A 27,957-nucleotide genomic window follows, 5' to 3' on the forward strand; every position below is an offset into this window, starting at 1 on the left:
GACACAGACAGGCACACACACACACGCTGCATGGCAGAGACGAGGGGCGCTACCAAAAAGACGAGAGAAGCGGTTGGAGCAGTTGGAGAGTTTAGAGACACATGCGCGCACATTTATTTACATAAAATCGCAATCGCAGTCATTTGTGCAGTTATGTAAAATGTTTCACTAAGGAAAATGACAGAAAAAGTAACGCACAGTGACTTTGATGAGTAACTTTAATCTGATTACTGGTTTGGAGATAGTAACGCGTTAGATTACTCGTTACTGAAAAAAGAGGTCCGATGCCGGTAACGCGTTACTAAGTAACATCTTGTTGAACATTATTTATTTTCATTACCAATTATCATAGTAGAACAGCTTCCTCAAGCAGTTTGTGATGCATGTTGGAAACAGGAGATGAGCCCCTGGTCTGATGCGCCACCTGGCTTGAGAAACACGTTCTCAAAGACTTACTTTGAGTCATTATTTAGGAGCACACACATATTATGAATGAATTCAAATGAGACATTTTAATCTAGATTAATCTAGATTAATTCCAAAATTAATCTAGATTAATCTAGATTAAAAAAATTAATCTATGCCCACCTCTAATATATATATATTAGGGCTGTCAAAATTAACGCGTTAACGCAAGGTGATTAATTTCTGGAATTAATGCGTTAATTTTTTTTAACGCATTTAACGCATGTGCAGAATGATCCGCCCCGTGCATCCCACCCGCTCTACACTACAGTCACTCTTACGCTGTGGCTGACCCAGGATCAGTAGCTGCACACAGCCAAACATAGCAGCACGCTAGTCTATGTTTTAAACTACTAAACACGGACCTATAACTGCTGCTAACAGCCACGTCTGTGTCGCGGCTGGCAGTTGCTCTCGGAAGCAACAGGAGAAACATTCTGCTCCGTTCACGGGAGGAAACAAACGTCTGCAGTTTTCAGAGGTGTGTGTAGGCCTACGTGACAACAACGTCGGCTACACACAAACACACACACACACACTGTAGCGGAGGAAACTGGTGGATGTATCAGTACCGCGCTGATCTGCTTGTATCACAGGTTTAACTTCAGAGGTGTCGGCCAGAACAGCACTTATGGCCAAAAACGTCAGACTATAAGCATGAGACGAGGAGAGGAGGAGTATGGTTTATCCGCTCTTTATTTTCCTTCTTTCACAGACACAGCAGCATAGATCGCAGGAAAAGAAACACAGGCTTAAACTCCGCTCGTGACTCGTGAGGAGACGTTACAACAGCTGTTGCGACCCGCGAATCGTGGCCCTTAATAACATGCATAAAATATAGCCTAATTTATAACAGCGATCGGGACTGCATGTAGGCTACTTACTCACTCACGGGTGATTCCCATAAACTCAAATAAACACGTTTCACATGTGGAATGATCGATTACTGCGGCAACGCTCACACATCCGACCGAGGGAGAAGAGAAAGGAAACTTACTAAACAGACTGACGTCACGGCAGCTAACTGACAGTTATCCACACTGAATAAAACACATCTTAACACACTGTAACAATATCAAACACTAACTTATGAACTTTGGGGCCTTTTCTACACACAGACACACGAACAAACTGCAATCAGGTTGTATTCAGGAATGCAAAACCATGGATTCACTCAATACATGCCATTATAGCCTATGCTATATTTGCTGAATAGAGACAGCCAAATTTAAGTTGGTTGTTTTAGTTGATTATAATTTATTTGCAGTAATTACACCATCATTTGGATTTTCAATTAATAAAAACTACATTTAAATGTATATATTCACCTTCTGTCCTTTATCTTTCAATTCATATAACAATATACAGAAAAAATGGTAATTTTTTGGGCCTATTTCGAATGGTAGAATTAATCGTGATTAATCCACGGAATCCTGTGATTAATCTGATTAAAAATGTTAATCGTTTGACAGCCCTAATATATATATATATATATATGGATTCATATATATATATATATATATATATATTATTCATTTTTTTAATCTAGATTAATCTCATTGAATGTTGGAATTAATCTAGATTAATCTAGATTAAAATGGCTCATTTGAATTCATTCATAATATGTGTGTGCTCCCTAAATAATGACTCAAAGTAAGTCTTTGAGAACGTGTTTCTCAAGCCAGGTGGCGCATCAGACCAGGAGCTCATCTCCTGTTTCCAACATGCATTACAAACTGCTTGAGGAAGCTGTTTGTGATGCATGTTGGAAACAGGAGATATATATATATATATATATATATTATTTTTTATTTTAACACTGGGTTTGTTCAGCGCACACACAGTACAATATTCACTGTTTTTAAACAAAAAAAGTGATTTTGACGACAAGTGTTCTCCTGACTTCCACCTTTAACCATAAGAAATATTAACATCCATGAATAATCTGCACACACACTGCGTCAACACCGACCTGACAGCGAGGATGTGCATGGGCTGGGAGCGCCTCAGGCCGCTCTGAGGTGAGTTCGCTGAGGAGGACGAGGAGGAGTGCGGCTCCGGGGAGGCGTGGCTTAGCGCGTGTGAGTTGTTGTGACCATGCCGACCATGCTGGCTGTGTTGTGTTGTTGCTGCTGTTGTTGTTGTTTGATGCTGATGGTGGTGATGGTGAGAGGAAGAGGTCTGTCCATTTTGCAGCAGTGGGGTGGACTCTGTCTGCGGACCACTGCAGGTGGAGTACAGGCTCTCCAGCGAAGAGTTCATATCATTCACTAGGGCCTCTAGATCCACGTCATCCTCTGCAGGAGACAAAAAAGGCAAGTTTATCTATATATCGCACATTTAACACACCAAGGCAATTCAAAGAGCTTTACATAAAACATTCAAACGAGAAAGGAAAACATAAAACATTTGAATGAAAGAGGGAGAGAATAATTCAAAACCATGGATGCACATGAAGAACACAAGGAGCATATACAAGTCACAGTGCATAGAGACTATAATATATCAAATCACTTTGTAACAGCAGAGGACCTTTTGCAAGCCATAAACTACTGCATCTCTTTTACGCTTTATCTCAATTTATTGAAAAGCAAAAGATAAAAAAATGAAGGTCTCCAGTTTCGTAGCAACAGTTTGGGCTGATCTAATATCTTCAGTAAGTTTATTACAGGTTAGAGCACCTTCCCAATTTTGTTGTTCATATCCTAGGAACAGTTTGCAGCCCGTTAAGAGGAGTAACACACCGTTGACTGAATCTGAAGAGGAACTGGTAGTTGAAATTTTTAAATCTAGTGCAGGACATTCTGAGAGGCATGTTGCTAAAGTGCTGAGGTGAATTTATAGACAAAGAGCAGAGTGGAGCAGAAAAGACAGGATTCAAGCTAGAAAGAAACCGAAACCTTAAATGCAATAAATCCTAAACCGAAACCTTAAATGCAATAAAGGGCAGTAAAAGTAAAATCATATAAGCCTGCTGCTTTGGTTTGAAATAGTTGAGGCATGACAAAAAAAGAGGGGTGAATTCCTTGGATATTGTTGGGACTTTCCCTTTTCCTATTTCAGTTTCTCTATCATGACACTGTGGCAAGGATTTGAACCCTTGACCTCACTTTGCACCACCTCAATGCTATGTTATATGAAAAAAACATGCCTGTATGCACATAAAACACACAAACACACACACACACACACACACACACACACACACACACACACACACACACACACACACACACACACACACACACACACACACACACACACACACACACACACACACACACACACACACACACACACACACACACACACACACACACACACACACACACACACACACACACACAATGGTAACCAGTTTTGCCAGAGTGCTCAATCAGCGAGACTATCTTGACTACGTACATTGTGCTGCCCTGTGAGCCAAATCTCCAGGGATAACAGGAACAAGCACAAACTTGCCCGTAACACTTTTCAACTCTTACCACTGGGGTTCACAGCAAAGGCATTGCACTGTAAGCATCTGCTTCAAATTCACCGCATTTATCAAACATTCTGCTTTTAAAAGTCATTAAAAAGCCCGACTTGGAATTCTTTTCAGAGGGGGAATCTATCCTCAAAGCCCCTGTGAAAAAAAGAAAGAAAAAAAATCCTCCCGGCGCATTTATATTCATGAAGAGAATTTTTCAACTGACCCCAGGAGCATGTTGAATCAAAGTTTGAAGGGAGCTCAATTGAAGGGAAGCTCCGTCTCTAATTGCTTCATGCTGTGAAAGTTTTATCATCTGGGCAAACCGGGTGCCTAACTTCGCTAAATTACAATCTGCATTGGTCACTCGACTTATGAATAATAATTATTCATTATGAAAAAGAAACCTAGCTCATGAATTCATCATCAAATCTCTGTCTCAAGATCTTGACGATATTGTAGGACACAATTAAACCACTAGGGGGAGACAAACTCTAATTGTGCGAGTTAGTGGCTCTAAAATGCATGGGGTTCATGTGAGGGAACACCATACTGGTTACTAGGATATGATATTTCACATTTCAATGACAATAAATTACATTGAAACCCTTTAGGAGGGGACATGTATAATGAGATATGACCTAGGATGGAGTCACAATGCTATTTACACTGCAGGATAGCAAATTATTTTAGGTTTATTTCTATTTCTGATTTGACTGGTGATTTTCTCAGTGGCCCTACAGTGTGTTCGGTGGTATATAACTGTAATAAATAGATAATTTCACATTTTCACACTAGTGACATTATGATGACTTTTTCTTTGTCTTTATAATGATACCTGAGATTCCCTATTTTAGTGGTTCATATGCTTTTGTTATGAATGAAACATACTGGTATTATAACATGTTGTTAGCTCTACTCTCTTCAGCATATAAAAGAAAACTCCAGTCACAAAATATAAGGCAGCATATCTTAACTTTTTAAAGCAGTCCTGTTGTCAGAACTCAAACGCTTAAAATGTAATGTAACATCCCCACAGCTGTAGGTGCAAGGCAGCTGAAAGCTGGATCATACCAGGTGGTGAGAGGGTCATGCCACTATTATGCAGCTAAAAGTTTGCAGAAAGCTGACACTGCAAAAAGCTATTTGATTGATGTAAAGTTCTAAATGCATTGGCTTCAAAGGGAGTTCCTTAGCATAGCAACAAATCAGTTTGCTGGGCTTGTAAACACTTCCTCTCTGCATGCAGTAGCATGGAAGTGTTTCCAGCATGATGCTTTCAGCTAGCAGCTAAAACTAGTGTCTAGTGTTGTCTTTGAGGAGCCTTTCCTTGAAAACGTGTCAGGTAGCCGTATCACAGGTGCCTGTGAATCACGGGAGGTTAATCTGTAGGTATTAATAGTGACAGGTAAGCTTGAGCAGCTACTTATAGATAGCCTGGAGAGCTAAAGAGCTATATACCACAGGACACAGGGTGTATACAAGGCTATGCACAAGGCTAAGGACAGAGCAACACTACCTGCATTCAGCAGCAGTGGTGATGAAAAGAAAAACATTTATAAAAAAATAATTAAAGATTTAGGTCAAAATAATACTGTATAACATAGATGCTCAACTATTGAGTTAATAGTAAACCAGAAACAAAAGTGAGCAAAATTCCAAAAGCACTTTTTACTCTGAACACATCATCTGCTCATCATCCATCATGTTCACTAGGTGAGACACGTGTACCCTGGAGCTAGAGAGAGAAAAATATGTTTCCTCAAAAATGTGATCTCGTTTGGCCAGTGGGGGGAGGTGACAGAGCGGTTCAGCAGACAACCAAACAGAACCTGTGATCTCGGCCGTTATCGGTCATACAATCGCAGCCACCTCTGCATGTCACAGTCAAGCAATACCATGCGTCATGTACTTGGCCGTTAAGGCAGACAGATTGATGACACAGACGGTAGGCAAGCATGCAGGCAGGCACGCACAAAGGATTTAAACCAATGAAGGTCTGGACCAGGGAGCAAACTACGGTTGTTCTTTCTTTGACATGGAGTACAGAAAACAGAAGCTGTGCCAGATACTTGGCCTTGGCCGGTTCACAAGACATAAAACACCTTTATCCAATCCCACAAAACACACTTTGGTCACGGCATGCCTGGCCATACTATATTACAGCCATTCATTATGTCCTCTCAAATGTATACTGTAAGAGCAGCTCGGTTAGCAGGGATCACACACAGCTACATATGCAGGCAGAGCTGTTGACTGTAGCAGTATGTAGCTGTGATGCTCTTGCCTAACGTTAACAAACTCTGTCACCAAACACTACGGCTGATATGCCTACGCTGTCAACAGCCCAACATGTTATGAGCATTATTGTAGCATGTAGCATTTATTGAACCCCAGGTCTGGAATAAGTTCAGACGTATAGCTGAACTTCCTCTCCACACCAATGTGCAAAGCCAAGGACAGTACAGTAGCAAAACGAGACATGCAGGCAACAGGCAAGGACAGCAGGGAAAGAACAATCATTGATTTAAAGCTTAAAAGAGTTACCTACATTAATGATATAGTGGCACACTGGTATTTGGGTAAGCAGCAGGGTTAACACCATGGTGAGTATTAACAGCTCAAAGCTGTATTAAGGAGCATAGAGGTTAAATGCACTGCCAATACGGTGTAATATATGGTTGTAAGCAGAGGAAACATATGCCTCCTTAAGAAGCATTTCGCCACAGAGCAAGTGTTTTATTTTAAGATGTGTGATTATCCTGAATCCGATCAGGTTAAAGACTGTTTCATGTTTGGTTAATACTGTGCTCCGGGAATTACACTCATGCTGTAATCAACACCAATCCATTAGTGATTTATTTGGCAATTATGTTCTTGATCGATTGCTAAATCTTTAAGTCTGCAAGGGTCAGAAAAAATTTAAATTGCTTGTTTTAACAAGATAAATGGTCCAAAGGCCCCATACATTCAGTTTATTCACATCATTTATTTAAAAGAAAAGCAGTCATTCCTCACAACTCACTCCTTTTTTAGACTTAAATGTACCACTGCCGTCAAAACCAAACGAAAAGCCCTTTAGCCCCCATCCCTTCTATTCTAAAAAGATACAACCAGTTAATTAGTGTGAAATACCACCCAAGCTCCCTCTATTGTCTGAGCCACCCTGAATGCAGCATTAACCAACTGTAAAACTGCTAAAGTCTGGTAAGAATCTGAATAAAAGCTGTTTTTGAATGTGTCTGATAATTAGCGAGCGAGACATGAGCAAAACAAGACCATTGTACTGGTGGTGGATCCATATGGCTCTCCGTTTCTCCTTAGCGCAGGAATGTAGTCTACATGCATTTTGTATTAATTCCTGTTAGTTAAAAACAAAAAGGAGGGGGGAATCCTCCTGTAAAATATGGGAATGTTAGGGGTATACAGTGCATCTATTGAGCACACGCACGCACATGCACGCAGGCACGCATGCACACATACACACACAGACACACACGCACGCATACACACACGAAGGGGGTGGGGGGATAAACAGCCGCTGAATATACCCCCAGCAGAGGGGTTTCCATTCAAAGGGATCAGTGGGAGTATAGACAGAGCAAGTCTAAACTGTAAAGCGTGGCTCTGCAGTGGGGAGTACAATACCTTTTGGTGACAGCACACACACACACCCACTGAGGGCCAAGCCTTCTGATGGGTAGGGTTAGAGGGAAACAGTGAGGGAGTGGAGTAAATAGAGGGATGGAGAGACAGACTGTCATTTAGGGGGAACTGTGCACCAGTGAAAGGGTGAAAGGAAGAGGCCAGGCGTTTCACAGGAACAGAACATGGTGGGGTATTTTGCTTCACAAACCACAGTCGGATTTGGTAGGTCGATCCAGCACTTTGGTCAAGACTGAAATGTCTCAGCAACTATTACATTCATTGTGATGGAATTGAGTACAGGTATCCAAGGTGCCAATAGGATTCAGCCTTATTATGGTGGTGATCCTCTGACTTTTGTCCTGGTCTGGGGGGCGTTCATGGTGTAGTGGTTAGAGCGTTCCCCCATGAGGCTCAGTCCTCGCAGCAGACCCTGTTCGAATCCAAACGGCCCCTCTCTGCCCTATTTCATCTCTGTCTCTCTGCACTTTAAATAAAAGCATTTAAAATGGCAAAATAACATTTAAAAAGCGCAAAAGATATACCTGGACCCCACAGGGGGAATTGCAAGCACTTTGGATATATCCTGACCTTTCCTACAGCGCCATCATCAGGTCACAATTTGAATTAGTCCAAAACATACACTTATACCATAAATACTATTAGGTTTTCAATGTCTTTGTGAGTATGTAAGCACATTGACGTTAGCATGTAGCTCAATGCAGAGCTGTGTCTGACTCACCGAGATGCTGGCATGACTGGGGACTTTGTCTTGTTCATCTTTTAAGGTAACCTATCTTATTTCCTAATTGTGTCACTCTTTACTACCTTCTATTCATTTTCACTTGTCAGCTGCAAGTTAATTACACAACCATGGTCTTACATTTATACAGTAGTGACAAGCATTATGAGGACATTTCAAGGAGAGACGGTTGTAGAGAAAGAAATTAGGAATATAACTGCTCTTAGTGTTTGATTAAATGTTCCTAACACGTGATTTAATTTTACCTTTTGCTTTTAATGTGTTTTTGTAATATTTAATGTAATGTATAAAGCTTCTCTGGATTCCTCACATTTCTCTCACATTACCTTGTCATCTGCACACACCCCCCTTAACTCCCAGTTGAAGAGCCAGTCTTTTCAGGAATGCGGTCCAGCGATCTCGTTGTTTGGGAGTGAAGGTTTTTGTCAGTACGCATGCCTGTGGGCCTGCAGGTGTATGCCCTTGTGTGTGCCCATGGCATGTTAAGCTACCTCTACGTAGGAAGGACTGGAACAACTGTGAGTTGGGAGATTCATTTCCAGGACTGAGATCACGCTTGGTCAGCCCCGCCACAGCCACGGCAAATAATTACTGTACTGCATTGGCACACCTTCGTTTTTTATTTATTATAGACTAAAGATGGAGTCTGCCGGCCCGGGGGGGGGGGGGGGGGGGGGGGTACGCCCTACCAACTGAGCTAAGGGCGCCCCGACTTGCAGTACTTAATGAAAAAATACATTTTGTGAAGATGATCCCATGTGTTAGTGTCATTATGATGTCAATTGTCATATTAAGATAGCTTAATACTTCTGAATTACATTTGAAAAAGAGTTGTTGGAGAACCATGGACAATAATTTTCTGTTATTTTTATAGAAAATGTTCACTGAAAAAAACTTGTTCAACATTTTTGCATTACATTGAAGTATAATATGTTAAAAATATGTGAACAGGCATTGAAAATATGTATTATCTTGTAGTTTTCAAATAATGTATCATTGTATTCACTGGTTTGTTAAATACATAATTCCACAATTGAAAACTCAAAATGCATGCAGTCAACCCAAGTGGACATGTGAAAATGTTCATGCCTTAAGAAGTATCAAATCAGTTAAGAAGAAAATCCAGATTTAGGATATCATAATTCATGCATGAAAGGGCAAATTATTTCCAAATTTCATATCTGGCCCTTGAGGGGTGAGCAAGTTCAGTAACCCAACAGACAATGAATTAACTCAGCTATACAACTGAAGTCAGGCGTGTGGCAGTGAAAACAACAAAGAGGAGGCAGCATTTGCACAGCACAGTGCAAGCCAGTGACATCGCATCTGTGAGACACTGGGGCACTCACAATGTGGCCTTGTAATTTTTCTGTGATTTCTTCTCTATTAAAATAAATACTGTGTTTGGGTAAATCACATCAAACCTTTAAATACTTAACTTTACAGTAATATATGATGTGCATGGCACACTTTATGAATTACATGCTGGGAATATCATGTGGCTCAACTTCTATTTATAGACATCAGATATTGGCTTGCAAATGCCCGGATAAGCCGCTCAACAGCGTCTCATTCCAAACATATGAAATAATGGCAGGTCATGTTCCAACAAAGCCGCGCTGTTCCCTAGAAAACTAATAGGTTTATGACTGTTCCAGCTTTATAGCAAACACAGCAAGTAGCTGGTGGCACATTAAAGTCCCTTAAGAATGAAAGAGAAGGTGTACTGAAAAACAAGTTAAAAAACGTCATTAAGGATTATCATCCCACTAATAACCCCAGAGGGGCTCAATTCAAAATCTCTGCTCAAACGGCACATCATTTGAGAAGCATACGTAATATAGCATGTGAAACATGCTAAGTTAGTTAACGTACTTAAAGTTTCTTGATACAGTTTTTTTAAAGAAGAGTGAGACAGGAAAATCTGAGAAAACGGTACAGTACCAGTGCTAATAAATAAGGCTCCAAACACGTCTGGCATAACCTATTGTACAGGAAACCTAGGTATCTGTCCAAATATCATTATTCAGACATTGTAAACAAAAATCCATTCCACAGCTAAAAGTCATCTCCGTTCATCTGCCTCTCTGGTCCTTCTGAGTACCCTGTATCCCGGCCCATCCTGAAATATGACAATGTCATTTCTGCTCCATTTATTTCCCATGCCGGGGCCAAGCGTTCTAATTCACTAGTTGAGTCCTCGCAGACTCCCCGCCCTTACCTCCCATGCTGAGCCAATATTGTGCTTAAATCTCATGCTCCGATTGTCATGGATGAACCCTGAATGGCACAATTAGAGGGACGGCGTAATTATAATGGCACCCTGTGTCCCTGCAGATCACCCTTTGAACTGCTGAAATGTTTACAGCGGAAGAGACCCAAATATACAATATCCCCGTCAACCCACCCCCGGCCCAGAGCAGGATAATGAGCATCAAGCCACTCACACACTGTACGGTGGAGACGTCGCACACACACACACACACACACACACACACACACACACACACACACACACACACACACACACACACACACACACACACACACACACACACACACACACACACACACACACACACACACACACACACACACACACACACACACACACACACACACACACACACACCCATACAAGTGGTACCAGATTCCTAGGTCATTTCTATGACCTTTTTTTATTCTCTTATGTATGAAAATAAATGGAGAATACTGAGCAAGCAATTATGTTGCACAAAGTCAATACAGATGGTATGGAATATCATATGACAAATCCCAGGATGTACTGTATGTATGTAATTTGATGTCATTGTATAACCAAGGAGAATTTTCTGTGTTATACAAAACCATTGCAACACAATATCACACACAGACACACACACACACACACACACACACACACACACACACTGATGATAAAAGACCAACCTTGATGGTTAGGAGAACTCCGATTGGCTGATTGCTTGAAGCTCGGACCAATAAGGTCAGCCTGCCTGTGATTGGAGGACCGGTCTATATTGTCCTGCTGAGGGAGAGAACAGAAAAGCATGTTTCTCAAAAATCTCTACTTTTCAAAATATTACAGCAGCCAAAATGAAATTAAACAACAACATGTGTTTCTGAATTTGAATCAAAGAAAATAAGTGGTATAAATTAAATCGTTCAAATTAGTTAAAAATTATTATAAGAGGAAAATATCATAGGTTTCCAATAGAATACAAGTTCTGCAGTAAATGTCATTAAAGTTTGGTCATACCTCTACTACATACAACACCAGTCTGTAAGAGAGAAATGTTATGAAATGCAGACACCACTGACCCCAGCGACAATATAAAAGGTAACAAATTCAAAAACTGTATGTGTCGGAGCGTTTCAAATACAGAACAGAAAAATCCCAAAAGTACAGTGAGTGCTGAAAATTCGGAAATAGCACATAACGAAAAACAATTAAAAAAAAACTGGAACTGAGATAACCTTGCCTCTTTCTACACTGCTTGTGTGTAAACACTGCTCCGTCCAACAAACAGTGTGTGAACAGGGCCAGCTGAGTATCGGAGCGCAACAGACCAGCAGTTTAGGATTTAACTATTTAAACACTTTTGTCCTTGATCTCTTTCTCAATCATACAGTTTTACAGTCGCTGTATTAAACAGTCGTTCAATAAGACAACATAACCAGAAAGTATGTTTATACATATTTGCGTCATTTTCATCTAAAACTTACAATTTAAGATTACAACTGTGGGTTAAGCATTATGGTGTGTGTGTGTGTGTGTGTGTGTGTGTGTGTGTGTGTGTGTGTGTGTGTGTGTACACACTTGTGTGGCGTCCCGCCCAGGGCCTAACCGTAAGAGTTGGAACAGAACGTACTGGGGCGGACTACTGTTCTGAGAAAACGTCACTACAGCCCATGTCTCTGTAACACAGCAGACCTCCTCCAGAGCTGTAATAAAAGCTGAAGTGGTTTGCTTGTTCTGCCTCATTTGGATTAGTGGCAAACACTGCACGCAGAGCTGGATTTTTAGACACAAGTTATTTTCCCATGATAGATGGCATTCTTATTATTCTTGTTCTCAAGAGTAACGATGATTAAATGGCGAATGGTCCTAGTAGCCATCACGTGATTCTTGAGACCCGCAGTCAAGATGTATTCTCGGGATAGTGTCTCATTTAATGAAACAGATCCAGGCTGTATTTAAGGATGATATAAGTAAATGTCACAACAATACAAGATAAATAGCATTCATTAATAGTACAGTTTGTCACTGTTTGAACAACTGGTCTCTCTTCTTTGTCTTATTTCCCTTATCCTGGTGCTACACACACACTGATATCTAATGTGGTGTGCAAACAAAAGTCACGATAAATGTTTAAACAAACCAAACACATTACTAATATCTGCTAGTTTTCAATTGAACAACAGCTTGATGTCTCTTTGAATTGACTCACTGTGAAAATAAAGCTTCAAGTAGAATTCCCCTCTGATCCTTCAAAATAAGGGCGCCGCCGAAAAGATTGGATATACAGTATAATCCATTATTCTCCTGCGAAATGTTTTGTTTTAAGAAGGAATAAGTGCTGCTCACTGGCGTCTATGGTGGTGCGAACGCCCAGACCAGACTGGATGTAACTGGAAGTTCAATGTCAGTATATGGTTCTGTCCACCACCAACACCCACTCCCCCTCCCTCCCCCAACCCTTCTTCTATACCAACTAACCCAACCGCATCCAATCATTACCATGCATTGTTCCGTCTTTGTATTGAATTGAGTTCCAGCCATCTTTGCCGGATTGAAAAAAAAAAACTGATTTTAGTGGGACTAACCTTCTTTCAAAAAAGAACAAGAAAAAAATGTAATCACCGCCGCATCACGCCATTTGTACCAGTGACGTAGCAAACCCCATCATCAGGACACATCGTCTGGGGATCCAGCTACCAGACTGTGACTGATCCCTACCCAGTCACCCAAACAGCACTGGGACGCTGTTCGGTTGGTGGGATGGTACAGCACAAAGTTAGTGTGTATGTGTGTGTGTATGTGTGTGTGTGTGTGTGTGTGTATGTGTGTGGGTATTCAGGACAGGATGGTCATGGTTCAGCTCCACTGAGCAAAAACGGAGGGACTCTTTCAGACCATATACTGGTTTTGAATCCTGTTGTGCATGGCTGTCTGGAGTAAATGAGTTAACACACACACACACACACACACACACACACACACACACACACACACACACACACACACACACACATACTCCTATAGATACTGGCCATTTAGCATAATTCTCAGCCATACCGTTGCCTGACTCCGAATTTGGCAAACGGTTTATTGAAGCCTATAACGTTGAGACTACAAAGAGGCGAAAGAAAATAAGAAAATAAAAGCAGACATCACTTCTTTTTACTTCTTTTGTCTGCCGTAGAAAATGCAGACACTTATATTCTTGTTCAGTACTTTCCCTGATTCTCAGTCTCAGTCAAATAATTTTACACACACACACACACACACACACACACACACACACACACACACACACACACACACACACACACACACACACACACACACACACACACACACACACACACACACACACACACACACACACACACACACACACACACACACACACACACACACACACACACACACACACACACACACACACACACACACACACACACACACTGCTTAAGTTGGGTCAAAAGAGGGGTCAAAACAGGACTGAGGGTATGCCAAGTTTTGACAAGACACATATGAGGGCCCTTTCAAATTGATGAAGTTGAAAGAAACTCCAAATAAGAGTCAATGGGTTGAGGGTTCAGCTTCTTAAAAGGGGTCAGCGCAAGGTTATGGCACTGAAAGCAGGACAGACACAAAGGTCTGGAGATTGGGCCTCAAACAAAAAAGAAAAAGACTAAGACGCATGCCAAAGATACGCCTTGACAAGAGGTCAAGCTGAGGTTAAATGGTAAAACGGGGAATTGAATATGATCAATACTTGATTTACCGTGAGGCTGTTGGCTATGAAGGAAGAGATGAAAATGGACTGGATCCATAAGAACATTCCAAGTGGAGTTTTAAAGATGTGGAAATCTTTCTCAAGGGGTCCAAGTCTTGCTTAATGCAGACCACTCTTGCTGGCAGCAATAGCACTAACCTAGACAGTCCTGTACAACATACATGAACAATAGACAGCAAGTGGAAATCCCTTCTTACATAATGAGCCAGAACGAGATCACAGGGTCAGACCAATGTCTGCTCTAGTGCTTCATTTATCTGTTTGTTTTTACAGTAGAAGCTCAGCTGTGACCGCTAGCTGTAGCTGCTTACACAGCACAGCTGAGACACTGACGAGCCGGCCTATGACACATATGTACATAACAATAGCTTATTTTGTTTTGTTGGTAATGCCTTTACTATGGTAACTACCAAGACATGTCTTTGGGATGTCTTTCCATATATAATATATATACCCTCTCTATATATATTTATATGTATATACACTGCCCGACCCCAAAAAAGTTGCCAACTGGATTGATCTAAGGCAGAAAATAGGCAAGAGCCCTACATTGGATGAAAACACAGTGATTATTTTTTCAGTTGGCAACAGGTTATTTAACCCTAACTAAGGAATAGCTTCTGAGTTATTCAACAACCAAGATCCGAATATATCCTGTGGTCGTGGGAAAAAAGCGTTGGAAGCCATCAGGACCGTCCAGGTTAAATCTTTTCTCGTCAGAGAATAACACATTATTCCACCTTTCAATGTCCCATGTTCGGTGCTCCCCTGCAAAGTCAAAACGGGCAAGTTTGTGGCTTGGGAGGAGACGTGGTCTTTGAAGACGTTTTCTGTTCTTGAAGCCCTTTTCTCACAGATGCCGTCTTATGGTTATTGGGCTTCACTCAGCATCAGTTAGGGCCTTAGTTAAGGTCGAGGATCGGCTGTTCATCAATCAATCATACAAATGAAATGTGTAGGGAACTCCCTTCCTACACTGCAGCAAGAAATTCAAAATTCAGGATAGGTACATATGAATATTTAAGGCTCCAGTCAGCCTATGACCCAGAACTATTAAAAACCTGCCATGATAAACAATGGTAAATGGGACACTTTCATGCTGGGCATTTGGCCATTCTCCAAGGTACTGGGAGTAAGGGCAGACTGTGTCCAAGCAGCAAAGTTGACCTCACCTTCTCATTGCATAAGCTCAAATGAAACAAATGCAATTGTGCAGTTTCTAGGAATACTGGTAGGTTATGGGAAACACCCGGAATTCCTGTTAATGTTTAGCCCTAGATAAAACAATCCGGCTCTCTCACAGCACAAGAAGGATGCTGAAGTTCTGGATTCTGCTTATTTATCCAGTGATCCAACACAGATTTGGGGGAGCTTAATACACTCGAGGATCTACTGAACTTTTATACATGACAATATTTGTATTCGGACTGTAGAGATTCTTGGGCTCCGCTTGTATAGCATTACCTTTGTAATCTGAAGGAGTTTTACTGCTTTACAAAATTGCTGTAGGTTGGTTTTACCAATGAATGTACTGCAGCTTATAGATGAAGGATTCTCCAATAAGATTCACTTGGCACATGCCGTCATTCATTCACCAGTCACGACCATACAACGGCAACATGATTAAAGTGGCGATATGATCCCTTGAGTTAAGGATGAATGTTATCTTCACTTGAATCTGTTTTGAATTGCAGCTGCAGTTTTATCAAGAGAAAATCTGCCCAAGCCCCGGGATTTCACAGTGAACGGGTTTTCTCATTCAGCCAGTCAAGGTACATCTGTTATAGCTGAATGCCCTGCAAACGGCCCAGTGAGTGCGCCCTGTGTGTGCAAACTGGAGTGTGTACATTGGGGTCCGCGTACTGTAGCTACAACAGCACCCAACCAAACTGTTTGCAAAGATGAAAGGACCGAATGACTCTATTCAGATTTAAAAGCTTTACGTCTTCCAATAATGGAATATTCCATGTCTGCCAAATAGGAAAGTCCCCAGTTGATTCTCATCAAGATCATCTAAATCAGGGCTGTTGTTGAGGGCTTGGTGTGTTTGATCGAAGATGAGCCTACACATATTGACACTGTTCTATTTTTGGTCATCATATTGATTAACTGTGCCAAACAGGGGCGTCCCCTTAGCCGCAACTTAAAGCTGTGGTGGAGGATTTGGGGAGAAAATGGCAGTTGGTATAGAGATTCGAATTCAAATACCTCAACCGCTCCACTTGTTCCCTTTGGTCCCTCCCTGACACGCTCTATACTAACAAAGTCGTGCCAAAGTGAATGGACAGTCCCAACAGCCAATAAGAACAGAGAATCGGAGCCTCGCTCTGATTGGTCAAAGTATACAGCTCATGTTAACTTTGACCAATCAGAAATCATACACCCCAGCTTTAAGGCCGAATCCCCAAAGTTTTATATTTGTTGAGTTAGTTCTGTTATTCTGCGAATTCCTCATTTTTAATTGTTGCTGTTTTCATGAACAGCAACTGTTTTCCAGACACACTGGCGACCCTAACTTAACTCTACCACACACACTCTGAGCAGGCTGTCTTCACTATCCTCTAGCAGCTCTGAGGTTAAAGGTGGCAGATAAAGCCATTGCCCAGATGGCAAACAACCAACCGATTAGCTTCTGATCAGGCCAATAGTGCTACTGCCCCTCTACAAATGTTTGGAAGCCCTTTGCTCTAGTCTACGGGGGCTGGTGTGAACAAATCCATCTAACCTCAAACCTGATGTCCAGAGGTCAAGTCTGCCCTGGCTAATGCACAACCAAATGAGCACACTTGGATACAAGCTTGTGTTTGCACTCAAAACTCAAAGTCACAAATCCAGTGTGTAGTTCATAAACTCCTATAGACATGTGCTACACCTGTTAAATTAATACAATTCAACATAACAAATTAGGACTACATTAAAAGACATAAGCCGAAACAGATGACTGCAACTCTACCTCAGCTACTGAGACTGAAGCTGAACTATGATAAAATTAGGGCCCATGCAGTTTTAACACTAATTATTTAGGGCTATGCTACTCTTTAGAGCGAACTGTTTATGATTTAATACTTTTCCCTTGCGTTTCCCCCTAATGTTTTAGAATTATAATCAGATAAATAGTCAATAGCCTGCGCTTAAATTAAATCAATACAAAAGGTCCATGTGCTTGTTGTGTGTGTATGTCTGCGAGTGAATGGGTCGACCATTGAATCAGAATGAAAAGAGAGGCCATTACCTGAGGGCGTGTCAGCCAAAAGAAGATGCTTTTGTGCCTCTGTTGGACCAACACTCTAAACAGTCTGTCCCCCTGTGGCTCTTTGTGAATTCAATGTGTTCACTTTGGTGGAATGTTGGGACCATATTACTGCCATTCACTGATGCTCTCTTTGGTCAGAACTAGACCAAGCAGGACTTTGAGCATTCTTTTATGCACCGAATAGGCCTATACTATGCAGAGCATCTAAAGGGCTATGACATATTAGCCATAACCTATGGATAAACAAGTCCAAAGTTGGACGCTGTGATAGGATCCCATGTACTTTCAAGGGGACACTGGCACATTTCTACCTTACAAGTGTCTACATTTCTGTTGAAAAAAGTTACTTTGGGTTTAAAAGCTTAAACAGACATCTGTTGAGTCTAACCCTGCAGGCTTTGTACATTAGTATGCGCTGTTTCAGCTCTACTCTAAAATGGCAACATTTCATCTGTACAAACACTAGCTAAGCTGTTAAATTAGCATATAAATTCATTTTACAGACAGATTTGGAGTTAATTAAGAAAAACTACACAGGAAATAGCCATTTACCTGGTAATTTGGATGATGCAGGAAATAATCCGGACATCCGGCCACAGCCATGTTTTCTGTATCTCAGCTCTTTCGTACAATTTGCTCGGTGGGATCAGTTTGGATAGAAGTTGGACAGAGCAGAACCTGCAGAGGAAGGAGAGCAAAGGTTAGTGAAGGTTAGTGGAAAAGGGGAAGGGGAGGAAGTCCAAGAGAGGAAGGATGAAGGAGATGACACAAGGAAGATGAAGTCTAGCTCCTGAGGAGACAGATATAGCACAGAGCACTTCTTAACCCACATACAACCACAGTAAACATCAACAAGCATCACCGGAGGAGCAGTGCTTGGTTGTAAATCATCTTATTCAAAATCTACTTCAGGAATGCAACAGGTTTTTATTCATATATTATATCAATTTGCACTAATAAATGATCAAACTACTGAAACGTTGTCTTGCAACTCCGGGGACTTTCAAGGTGTTCTTCTACTCTAAGCCTCCCCCTGGCCATCCTTGGGTCAAAATAACCACAAATTCAACAACATAGACTTTAGTCTATTTGAACTTCTTAAAGTGGGTATCCTATTAACCTCTTGGCACTTCTGCCACTGTACAAACACATGTAAACACCGACCCAAAAATACCAAGCAGGCATCTCTCCAGGTCTTAAGTTAGACCCCAGGGTATATTTGGAGCCAAGCAGCTAAAGCTCACAACTATGATGGTCTTTTATGCGGCAGTTCATGACCCCCTGTTGGTATTTCAAAAATATGACCTGCCATTTTATAGTCAGCTAATATTATCTCATGTTTGCATTTGCGGTCGTGAGCAGGCTGCCCTCTGCGGCCGTACAGTGTGTATATGTGTACTCACTCTGCCTGTACATGTGTTTCTACATGCATACGTGTTCTCTTTGTGGGCGTGTTTGTGTGTGTTTAAATATGCAGCGCATGTGTGGCTGTGCATGGGTGTGTAAAGGCTCTATTTAAAAGAACATTTCTTGTGTATCTTGCTGTCAGAGGGCAAACGTTTTTTATAGCCGTTCTGAACAGCCACACTGAAGGCAAGGTGAAAATGGGTTGCATTGCAAGAGGTGAGGCGCAATAGTCATTTACGTTGTTTGGTAATGCGACACATTTTCACTGGTTACTACTGGAAGAACTGGTTTTGCACCCCAATGTTCACATAAAAATAAAATAAATTATATTAAAAAAATTAAGTGCTATTGAAAGAAGTTCAAACCCTGCTTACTTCTCTGCTCTACTCAACTTTCGAATGGATAGATATTAGACAAATAAATAAATACCTTATTGATCTCCAAGGGGAAATTTTATTTGCAAAGTCCATTTCCACCAATTGCAGGAGTCTCCTATTCCAGCACAGAGGGGAGTCATTGTATATGTATATTGCAGTTGACAATAAATGAGCCTTCTGTAGCATACCAGCCATATTACATTTAAAAAATGGGGTTTGTGTTGGTCTGATGTGAAGGTGGAATGTTTGCTGCAAATTTGGCCAGGTGAAAATATTCAAAAGAATAGGATTCAACTATGCACGTATTTGTGGTGATGTATGGCAAGATACAATCGTGCCCCGGCCCGGATCTTTTGAAGCAGTGTGAGTGCAGACCGGGCCTGGCCAGCAGGGGAGGAGGGAGGGGGACAATCGCCCTTGTGCACAGAGGAGGGGACAAGTGTGAGTGCGCTCTTAGAGTCGCATGCTCTTATACTGCTGACCAAACAGATGGCTGCAAGGAAAAATGCACTCTACACAACAGACTGGTAGAAGAAATTGCAACATAGTGTTGCACACGTTGAATGTTTGATAACTGCATAAAATGTCAGATTGTCAATACTGGAAAGTTACAAACATTGTCAGACGCAGGGTAGTTGTGAACTCAACATTTTTAAAGTACTGAGGGCTTGATTCTTGAATCAGCTGATGAGATAAATAACACTGTCACTCAATGTTTTACAGAACTAAATGTAATACGTTTTATTTAATACCTCCACAATTGGGCTTGCAAATAATGACTAGCCCAGAGCTTGGCATTGTGATCACTTGGACAGGTGAAAGGGCTTGCTTATAATGAGTGTACGTGTGTAGATGGTGTGTGTGTGTGTGTGTGTGTGTGTGTGTGTGTGTGTGTGTGTGTGTGTGAATGTGTGCGTGTTTGTGTGCGTCAGTCCATGTGTGTGGCCTGGCTGGCTGGCATGCAAGGACAGCTTGTCATTTACACATTATTTACAGACACACAGTTTACAACAAAAAACTAAACAAATTAACATCAGCCTAAACTCTTGGAGCGGCCCCTCATTAGGGGCCACACAATCGCTGAGTAGCTGTGGCTGAACTGTATGTTTATTATATTTCAGGAGTCAGGACATTGTGCAAGAGGGACAGAACAGAAGCAGACTTTGACTGGTTAAAGTTATTGAGTTATTTTATCTTGTCATATGCACTACAACAATTATTGACGCCGTAATTGGCAATTCAATTCCTAGTTCACAGGCTCTCTCCAACAATGCTCAACAACATGTATAGCAGTGATTCTTGAGAAGTGGGACAAAACAGGGTGCAATGTTGAAAAAATACAACCCCTATGTTTCGGCAAATTAAATTACATGTACTTATCCAACATACAGTCATATGAAAAAGTTTGGGAACCCCTCTCAGCCGGCATTATAATTGACTCTGCTTTCACAAAAAAAAGATAAAAGTGGTATGTCTTTAATTTACCAGGAACAGCTAAGTACTGGGATGTTTTCCAAACAAAGATTTTTTGAAGCAGTATTTGGTTGTATGAAATAAAATAAAATGTGAAAAACTGGCTGTGCAAAAATATGGGTACCCTTGTGGTTTTGTTGACTTTAATGCCTGTAACAGCATGTAAAACTGATGACTTTAAACACACAGTCGGTTGGATTATGTTGTTAAGCCTTGAACCTCATATAATTGTCTGTTTAATCATGAGAAAATGTATTTTAGGTGCCTAAATGCAAGTTGCACTTCTCTTTGACTCTCTGCTGAAGTGAAACAGAATGGGATAATCAAAACAGCTCCCAAAAGATCTGAAAAACAAAGATTGTTCATTGTCATGGTTTAGGGGAAGGCTACAAGAAGCTTTCCCAAAGGTTTCAATTGTCAATTTCGACTGTAGGGAACGTTGTCAGGAAATGGAAGGACACAGGCATAGTGGCAGTTAAACCCAGGCATGGCAGACCAAGAAAAAAACAGGAGCGGCATAGGTGGAGGATTGTGAGAATGGTTGCACACAACCCACAGATCACCTCCAAAGACCTGCAAGAACATCTGGCTGCAGATTGTGTATCGTTCAACAATTCAGCGCAATTTGCATCAAAACATCTGCTTTTTATAAAGACCAAATAACTTAATTTTTGTCTCATCAGTCCAAAGCATTTTCTTCCAATATGAAGCTGGCTTGTCTAAATGAGCTTTTGCATACTCCATGCAACTGTATCTGTGGCGTGGGCGCAGAAAGGGCTTCCTTTTCATCACCCGGCCATACAGATGTTTTGGTGCAAATTGCACTGAATTGTAGAACCATGTACAGATACACAATCTGCAGCCAGATGTTCTTGCAGGTCTTTGGAGGTGATCTTTGGGTTGTGTGCAACCATTCTCACAATCCGCCGCATATGCCGCTCTTGTACTTTTCTTGGTCTGCTAGACCTGGGTTTAACTGCAACTGTGCCTGTGTCCTTCCATTCCCTGACAACGTTCCTTACAGTAGAAATTGACAATTGAAACCTTTGGGAAAGCTTCTTGTAGCCTTCCCCTAAACCATGACAATGAATAATCTTTGTTTTTAAGATATTTTGGGAGCTGTTTTGATGATCCCATTCTGTCTCACTTCAGCAGAGAGTCAAAGAGAAGTGCAACTTGCATTTAGGCACCTACAATACATTTTCTCATGATTAAACAGACAATTCTATGAGGTTCAAGGCTTAACAACATAATCCAACCAACTTTGCGTTTAAAGTCATCAGTTTTACATGCTGTTACAGGCATTAAAATCAACAAAACCACAAGGGTACCCATATTTTTGCACAGCCAGTTTTTCACATTTTATTTTATTTCATACAACCAAATACTGCTTTTCAAAAAATCTTTGTTTGGAAAACATCCCAGTACTTAGCTGTTCCTGCTAAATTAAAGACATATACACTTATGATCTACTTCAGGAAAATAAAATTATCAAAACATTTCAAATAACTTCTTCAGAAATTGTAAGTCGGTGTTGACGTATCATGGTTGTGACACAGGACTTTAAAGATTTGGAATGTAAAATATTCTAAAACTACATTACGTATCAGAGCCTGTCTGACTCTAATGTACTCTAAAGAAGTATAATTTGACAAGAGGTCCTTCAAAGTGACAACTGCCCCTTATTTCGCCTGATTTTATTACATTTTACATAATGAAATGTCTGACAGTGTTGACTTACAGTAAAGGGGTCCCACCACTTAGAATCCTTATAAAACATGAATGTGTTATAGAAAACAGTTCTTATTGATTTGAGAGATTATTTAGTGTTGCTTTTGATGAAAAAAGCTCTTTTTAATCATTAAAGTACATTTTTAATAGGTTTTATTGCATATGAAAGATTGAAACCTTCTCTGAGGACACACTGTTTTGGACGTCGTGAGACGATAACAAGTGTCATATATTTGACATAATAATGATCCAATAAAATTTAAGGGCGGATAAATGTGCTCCAGACATTCTATTCTTAATCCATAATAACATCTACAATTTAAATTATTTTTAGTTTTAAACATAACTGCAGTTACATATGGAAGACGGCTTTTTGTCCTGGTTCTCAAGAATCACTGATAAAGGAAAATCACACAAGTTGTAAAAAACAGAGAGGATCGAAGACTTAAGACATGAAATAGTACAGAAACCTATACCTGTATTAAAGATCCCCTTTTATTTCACGAGTTTTACCATCACTTCCAAAATCGACAGTGTAACAGCTGCTTCCGCTGTGCGTGATAAAACATGAGAAAAAAGCTCAGGCGTCCCATGCGGCATTTAAATACCTTGCTACCCAGAGTTTCAAAGTGCTCATACGTGCCACGGTGACTCTCAGTGACTGATATGTCGACCAAACACACACGCACCTTTGCTTAATTGCTCCCTGACACAATCAAAGCCATTCCAGTGCAGAGATTAGACCCTCTCAGAGCCCTTTGATTTGATTCCTTCCACTTGAACAGCGTACTGAAACCTAACCATCTTTGACCTTGACAGTGCAATTATCCGGACGGTGTCGCCGCACTAGAAAGGGGGACTTTGGGGTGCGGTAGCTGTACCCAGCGGAGAAGTGACAGCATCTGGATTAATTAAAGTGATTTCGGCTCAAACTTGCACGGGGAGACTGGGAACACTTTGACTTCAAAAGCAAGGGTCTTAATAATGCCATGATGAATCATAAATCCCTTCCAGTACCAGCACCGTCCCGGGTGAAACTTTGCAGCAAATACACAACACTCTAATGAAGGTGTTCTGCTCTGAAGTTTTACCTACATCCATCTGATGATGTGGGAATACTAAGTGTGTGACTTATGTTAAAAATTATAGAATTCTTGAGATTGTTGTCAATTTTACTTCCACGTCTTATTTCATGCTGGTATAAATACAATGTCCAAAATACATGTAGTTTTTTATTTTAAGAAACCTTGTCTGTTTGCGTCTGTAAATCTATCCAGAGTTCCAGACTATATAAAAAGTTAGCAAACTAATATGTTGTAAAAAATAAAGTAAAGATATGAACTCTGGCTTCATCCAACATCTAGATTTTAGTTTTTTAAATAGATGCAAATACACATATATTAGGTTAGATATTTCCAAATTTGCTTCTATTTGCATTTATCCAAAAATTTCAGAAATAATTGTAATACAAAAAAAGTATTCCTTTAATATTGGTAATCAACTGGCAAAGTTTCATGATAACTATAAGTGAAAAAGTTTACCCTATTCACCTGCAGTGTCTCTCCCCAAGAAAAAATAAAACTGAAATAACTCAGTATGCAAATGTATGTGTTAAAAAGGATACATAATCTCAGGTATGAAAGTGTCAAATGTCTGAGTTTCACACAAGCACACCTATTAGTTGTGTGCTTTGCCACATGTTGACAATGCAGAAGGCAGATTTATCAAAAACTGAAACTTGACCTTAAAGGAATAGTTCAATTTTTTTTATTTTTTGCTTTTTGCCTCACTCTCTGTATCATGAAAAGACAACAGAAACCATTCCTGCAACTGTGCATGCATTTTTTACATAGAAATGGGCAGTGGTTGCTAGGTTAGCTTAGTTTAAGCACTGGTAGTCAAGGGGAGCAGGTCAAAAGATAAACTTTACAATATCAATAAACGCCCCTGTGTGCTTGTTGGGACATGTTTATTTACCACATTATGTTGTGCTCTATATTTGTACACGTTATGTAATTTTAGAACCAAATACATCAGTGACCGTCACAGGAAGTTCCTGTTTTTTTCTAGTTGATTCTAAAATGACATAAAGTGTAAAAATATAGAGCGCATAACGTGGTAAATAAACAAGTCCCATTGAATACCAGTGTTTGATCTAAGCTAACCTGTTACCTGGATGAGCAACCAATGCCTATTTCTATATAAAAAATGCACAAACTGTTACAGGAATGGTTCCTGTTGCCTTTTCTTGAGCCGGAGAGTGAGGCAAAAAGCAAAACATTTTGAACTATTCCTTTAATGTTTACTGTGATGGATTCGCAATGTATTGCAAGTTTCATTGAGTCAGTGATACATACTGAACTAGATAGTACAGCATTTGAATAATGACCCATCAATGAATTGAAACTAACTCTGATCAACCAGCGCAGCACGAAGTTTAGCTGCTCTTGGGCATACTGCTGGGCCTGCATGCTTAGTCAGTCTAGGGGGTAATTGTGCTGATATGTGCTTACATCTCAAGGGTCCAGCTTTAACATCCCAGGGTGATAAGCCACACATAGAGGCCAACGGCGAGGTCTGGGATCACCAGAAACCTGGGTTATTTAAAGTAAAGCCTTATTGAAACAGTAGACACATTGCCCTGAACAGTTCTCCTCGTTTACATGGTGGTGGATCAGTGGCTGACCAGCTCACCAGACCAAAGATGCCTGTTAAGAGGCTGCAGAGTCTGTGCCTCTGTTTGCTAACAGTGCCATGACGGTGAATATAACATACAGTTCAAGATCCAAGATGGCTGCACATTAGGTTGCATGTGAGTTTGTCTCTCTGTCTGTGTTAATTTGTTTGCTCTGTTTTGTTTGGCTACAACTTCAACTACTTATTTTTTATTTTTTTTGCAACAAGTACTACTGAGCACACTGGATGATAGGAAATCATTTTAAAGTGAATGTGGACTAGTTGGACTTTGAAAGGCTAAAACAAAGGGTGATCTGAGCCAAAGCAGCCTTGCTAACATCTACAGGCTACAGCAGCAGCCATCAGGGCCGCCGCTCACTATACGTGGTGGTGGTGGAATAGCCACATTTTTCAGACAAAGCATCACTACAAGCACAATCACCATCCTGGCCCCCCTCTCATTTGAACACATTGTTTTTAAACTGTCTGGACCCAAACCCCTGGTTACTGCAGTCATTTATCGCCCCCCCCCCCCCCCAAACCCAACTCAGCCTTCCTATCTGACCTGTCTCACTTCCTGACTCAACTCTGTGCCATCACTCCATCCATTCTGCTACTTGGTGACTTCAACATACAGTACATGTCGACTCATCCGACTCCAAAACCTCTACAGAACTCCTGGACATCTTAAACATCTTCAACTTCACCCAACATGTAGATTTTCCAACTCATAAAAAAGGACACACACTGGACCTTGTCTGCACCACCGGCATCACCATCAGCAATCTGTCCAGCTCCGACCTCACCATCTCCGACCACCTGGCTATCACCATGGACATTCTCATCCCTACACCACAAGTCAAGCAAAAACGCTCTATAATCTCTTTCCGGAATCTCAAATCAATCCAACCCACATCTCTGTCCTCCCTTTTGGCCGATACCATCCCTGACTCCGCCCTCATCCAGAACGCCTCCCCTACTGACCTGATCACAATATATAATGACACCCTCTCCTCCTGTCTCAATCAGCTTGCTCCAATAAAAACAAAGACTGTCTCTTTCACTCACTCCACCCCCTGGTACACTGATCATCTCCATCTCCTCAAATCCAAGGGCCGCCAACTCGAACGGCAAACCAATAAAACCGGTCTCACTATCCACAAAGATGCCTATAAACAACGCCAACAGCTCTACAAAGACGCCCTCAACAGTGCACGCTCCACCTACTACTCCTCCATCATACAATCAGGCAGCAACAATCCCAAGACTCTGTTTTCCACCATAAACAAACTTCTCAAACCTCTGGACACCATCACCAACTCCTTCACGGTCACTAAATCCATCTCATTTCTCTCACACATCCAAAGAACAATAGACAATATACACAGTCAACTGATCAACGCTTCCACCTCCACTGTCTCTTCTCCGGAACCTCCACTACCCTCTGCGGCCATTCACCCACTCTCCTCATTCAATGAAATCACCCCAGCAGACCTATCTGCCATTCTCACTGGCATGAAAACCTCTACCTGCATCCTGGACCCCATCCCCTCCACCCTAGCCATGGCCTGTCTCCCCTCACTCTTGCCCCTGATCACCTCAGTTATAAACTCCTCTCTGTCCACTGGCCTAGTCCCCCCTGCCCTCAAACTCACTGCTGTCACCCCCCTACTTAAAAAACCTGGACTTGACCATGAAACACTCAGCAATTTCCGACCCATCTCCAACCTCCCCTTCCTACCAAATTTTTGATAGAACCGTTGCCTCGCAGTTAAAATCACACCTCGACTACAATAACCTCTACGAACCTTTCCAATCTGGCTTCCGCTCCAGACACAGCACGGAAACAGCTCTTTTAAAGGTCACAAATGACATTCTCCTCTCTGCTGACTCTGGTTCCCTCTCAATCCTTATCCTCCTTGACCTCAGCGCCACATTCGATACCATCAACCACTCCATCCTCATCTCCCGCCTCCAGTCCTCACTTGGCATCACTGGCACCACTCTCACCTGGTTCAATTCCTATCTCTCTGACAAGACACCAATCCATTTCAGTCAACAACTGCAAATCCCCCACCTTCCCAGTCACTCGTGGTGTCCCCCAGGGCTCTGTACTAGGTCCCCTACTTATCATCATCTACATCCTCCCACTCGGTCAAATCCTCCGACAACATGGCCTCCATTTTCACTGTTACGCTGATGACACTCAGATCTACCTCTCCACCAACACCATCTCTGCAGCCACCCATTGCACCCTCACCACCTGCCTCACTGATGTCAAAACTTGGATGCAACACAACTTCCTCAAAACTAAATTGCAATAAATCAGAAATCCTTATCCTTGGCCCAAACTCCCTCACCCGCTCCACCCAGGACTTCTCACTTAATATTGATGGTTCCATTGTCACCCCCTCCACTCACATCCGCAACCTAGGTATCATCCTTGACCCCACCCTCTCATTCCTCCCCCATGTAAACCACATTACAAAAACAGCCTTCTTCCACCTCAGGAACATCACTCGTCTCTGTCCCTCCCTATCACTCTCAGCCGCTGAAACTCTGGTCCACGCATTCATTTCCTCCCGCCTTGACTACTGTAACTCCATCCTATACGGCTCATCAAAACACTTACTTAATAAACTGCAATATGTTCAAAACTCCGCAGCCTGTATGCTCAC

The 27,957-nt window shown here is 41.4% G+C and overlaps 1 protein-coding gene across 2 annotated transcripts in view; it reads right to left on the bottom strand.

Annotated features, from left to right (window-relative positions):
• The window catches only part of grb10b (growth factor receptor-bound protein 10b), a 77,354-nt gene that overhangs the window by 35,144 nt on the left and 14,253 nt on the right, over positions 1 to 27,957 (bottom strand). For both annotated transcript variants that reach the window (XM_080039848.1, XM_080039847.1), the window contains exons 2-4: positions 18,168 to 18,293; positions 11,268 to 11,364; positions 2,438 to 2,762 (exon numbers count right to left, since the gene is read on the bottom strand). In XM_080039848.1, coding sequence (XP_079895974.1) covers positions 2,438 to 2,762; positions 11,268 to 11,364; positions 18,168 to 18,218 — 473 coding nt within the window. In that variant the 5' untranslated portion in view covers positions 18,219 to 18,293. The remainder of the gene's footprint in view (positions 1 to 2,437; positions 2,763 to 11,267; positions 11,365 to 18,167; positions 18,294 to 27,957) is intronic.

The sequence above is a fragment of the Ammodytes marinus genome (genome assembly GCF_949987685.1).
Source record: "Ammodytes marinus genome assembly, chromosome: 13".
Taxonomy (NCBI): Eukaryota; Metazoa; Chordata; class Actinopteri; order Uranoscopiformes; family Ammodytidae; genus Ammodytes; species Ammodytes marinus.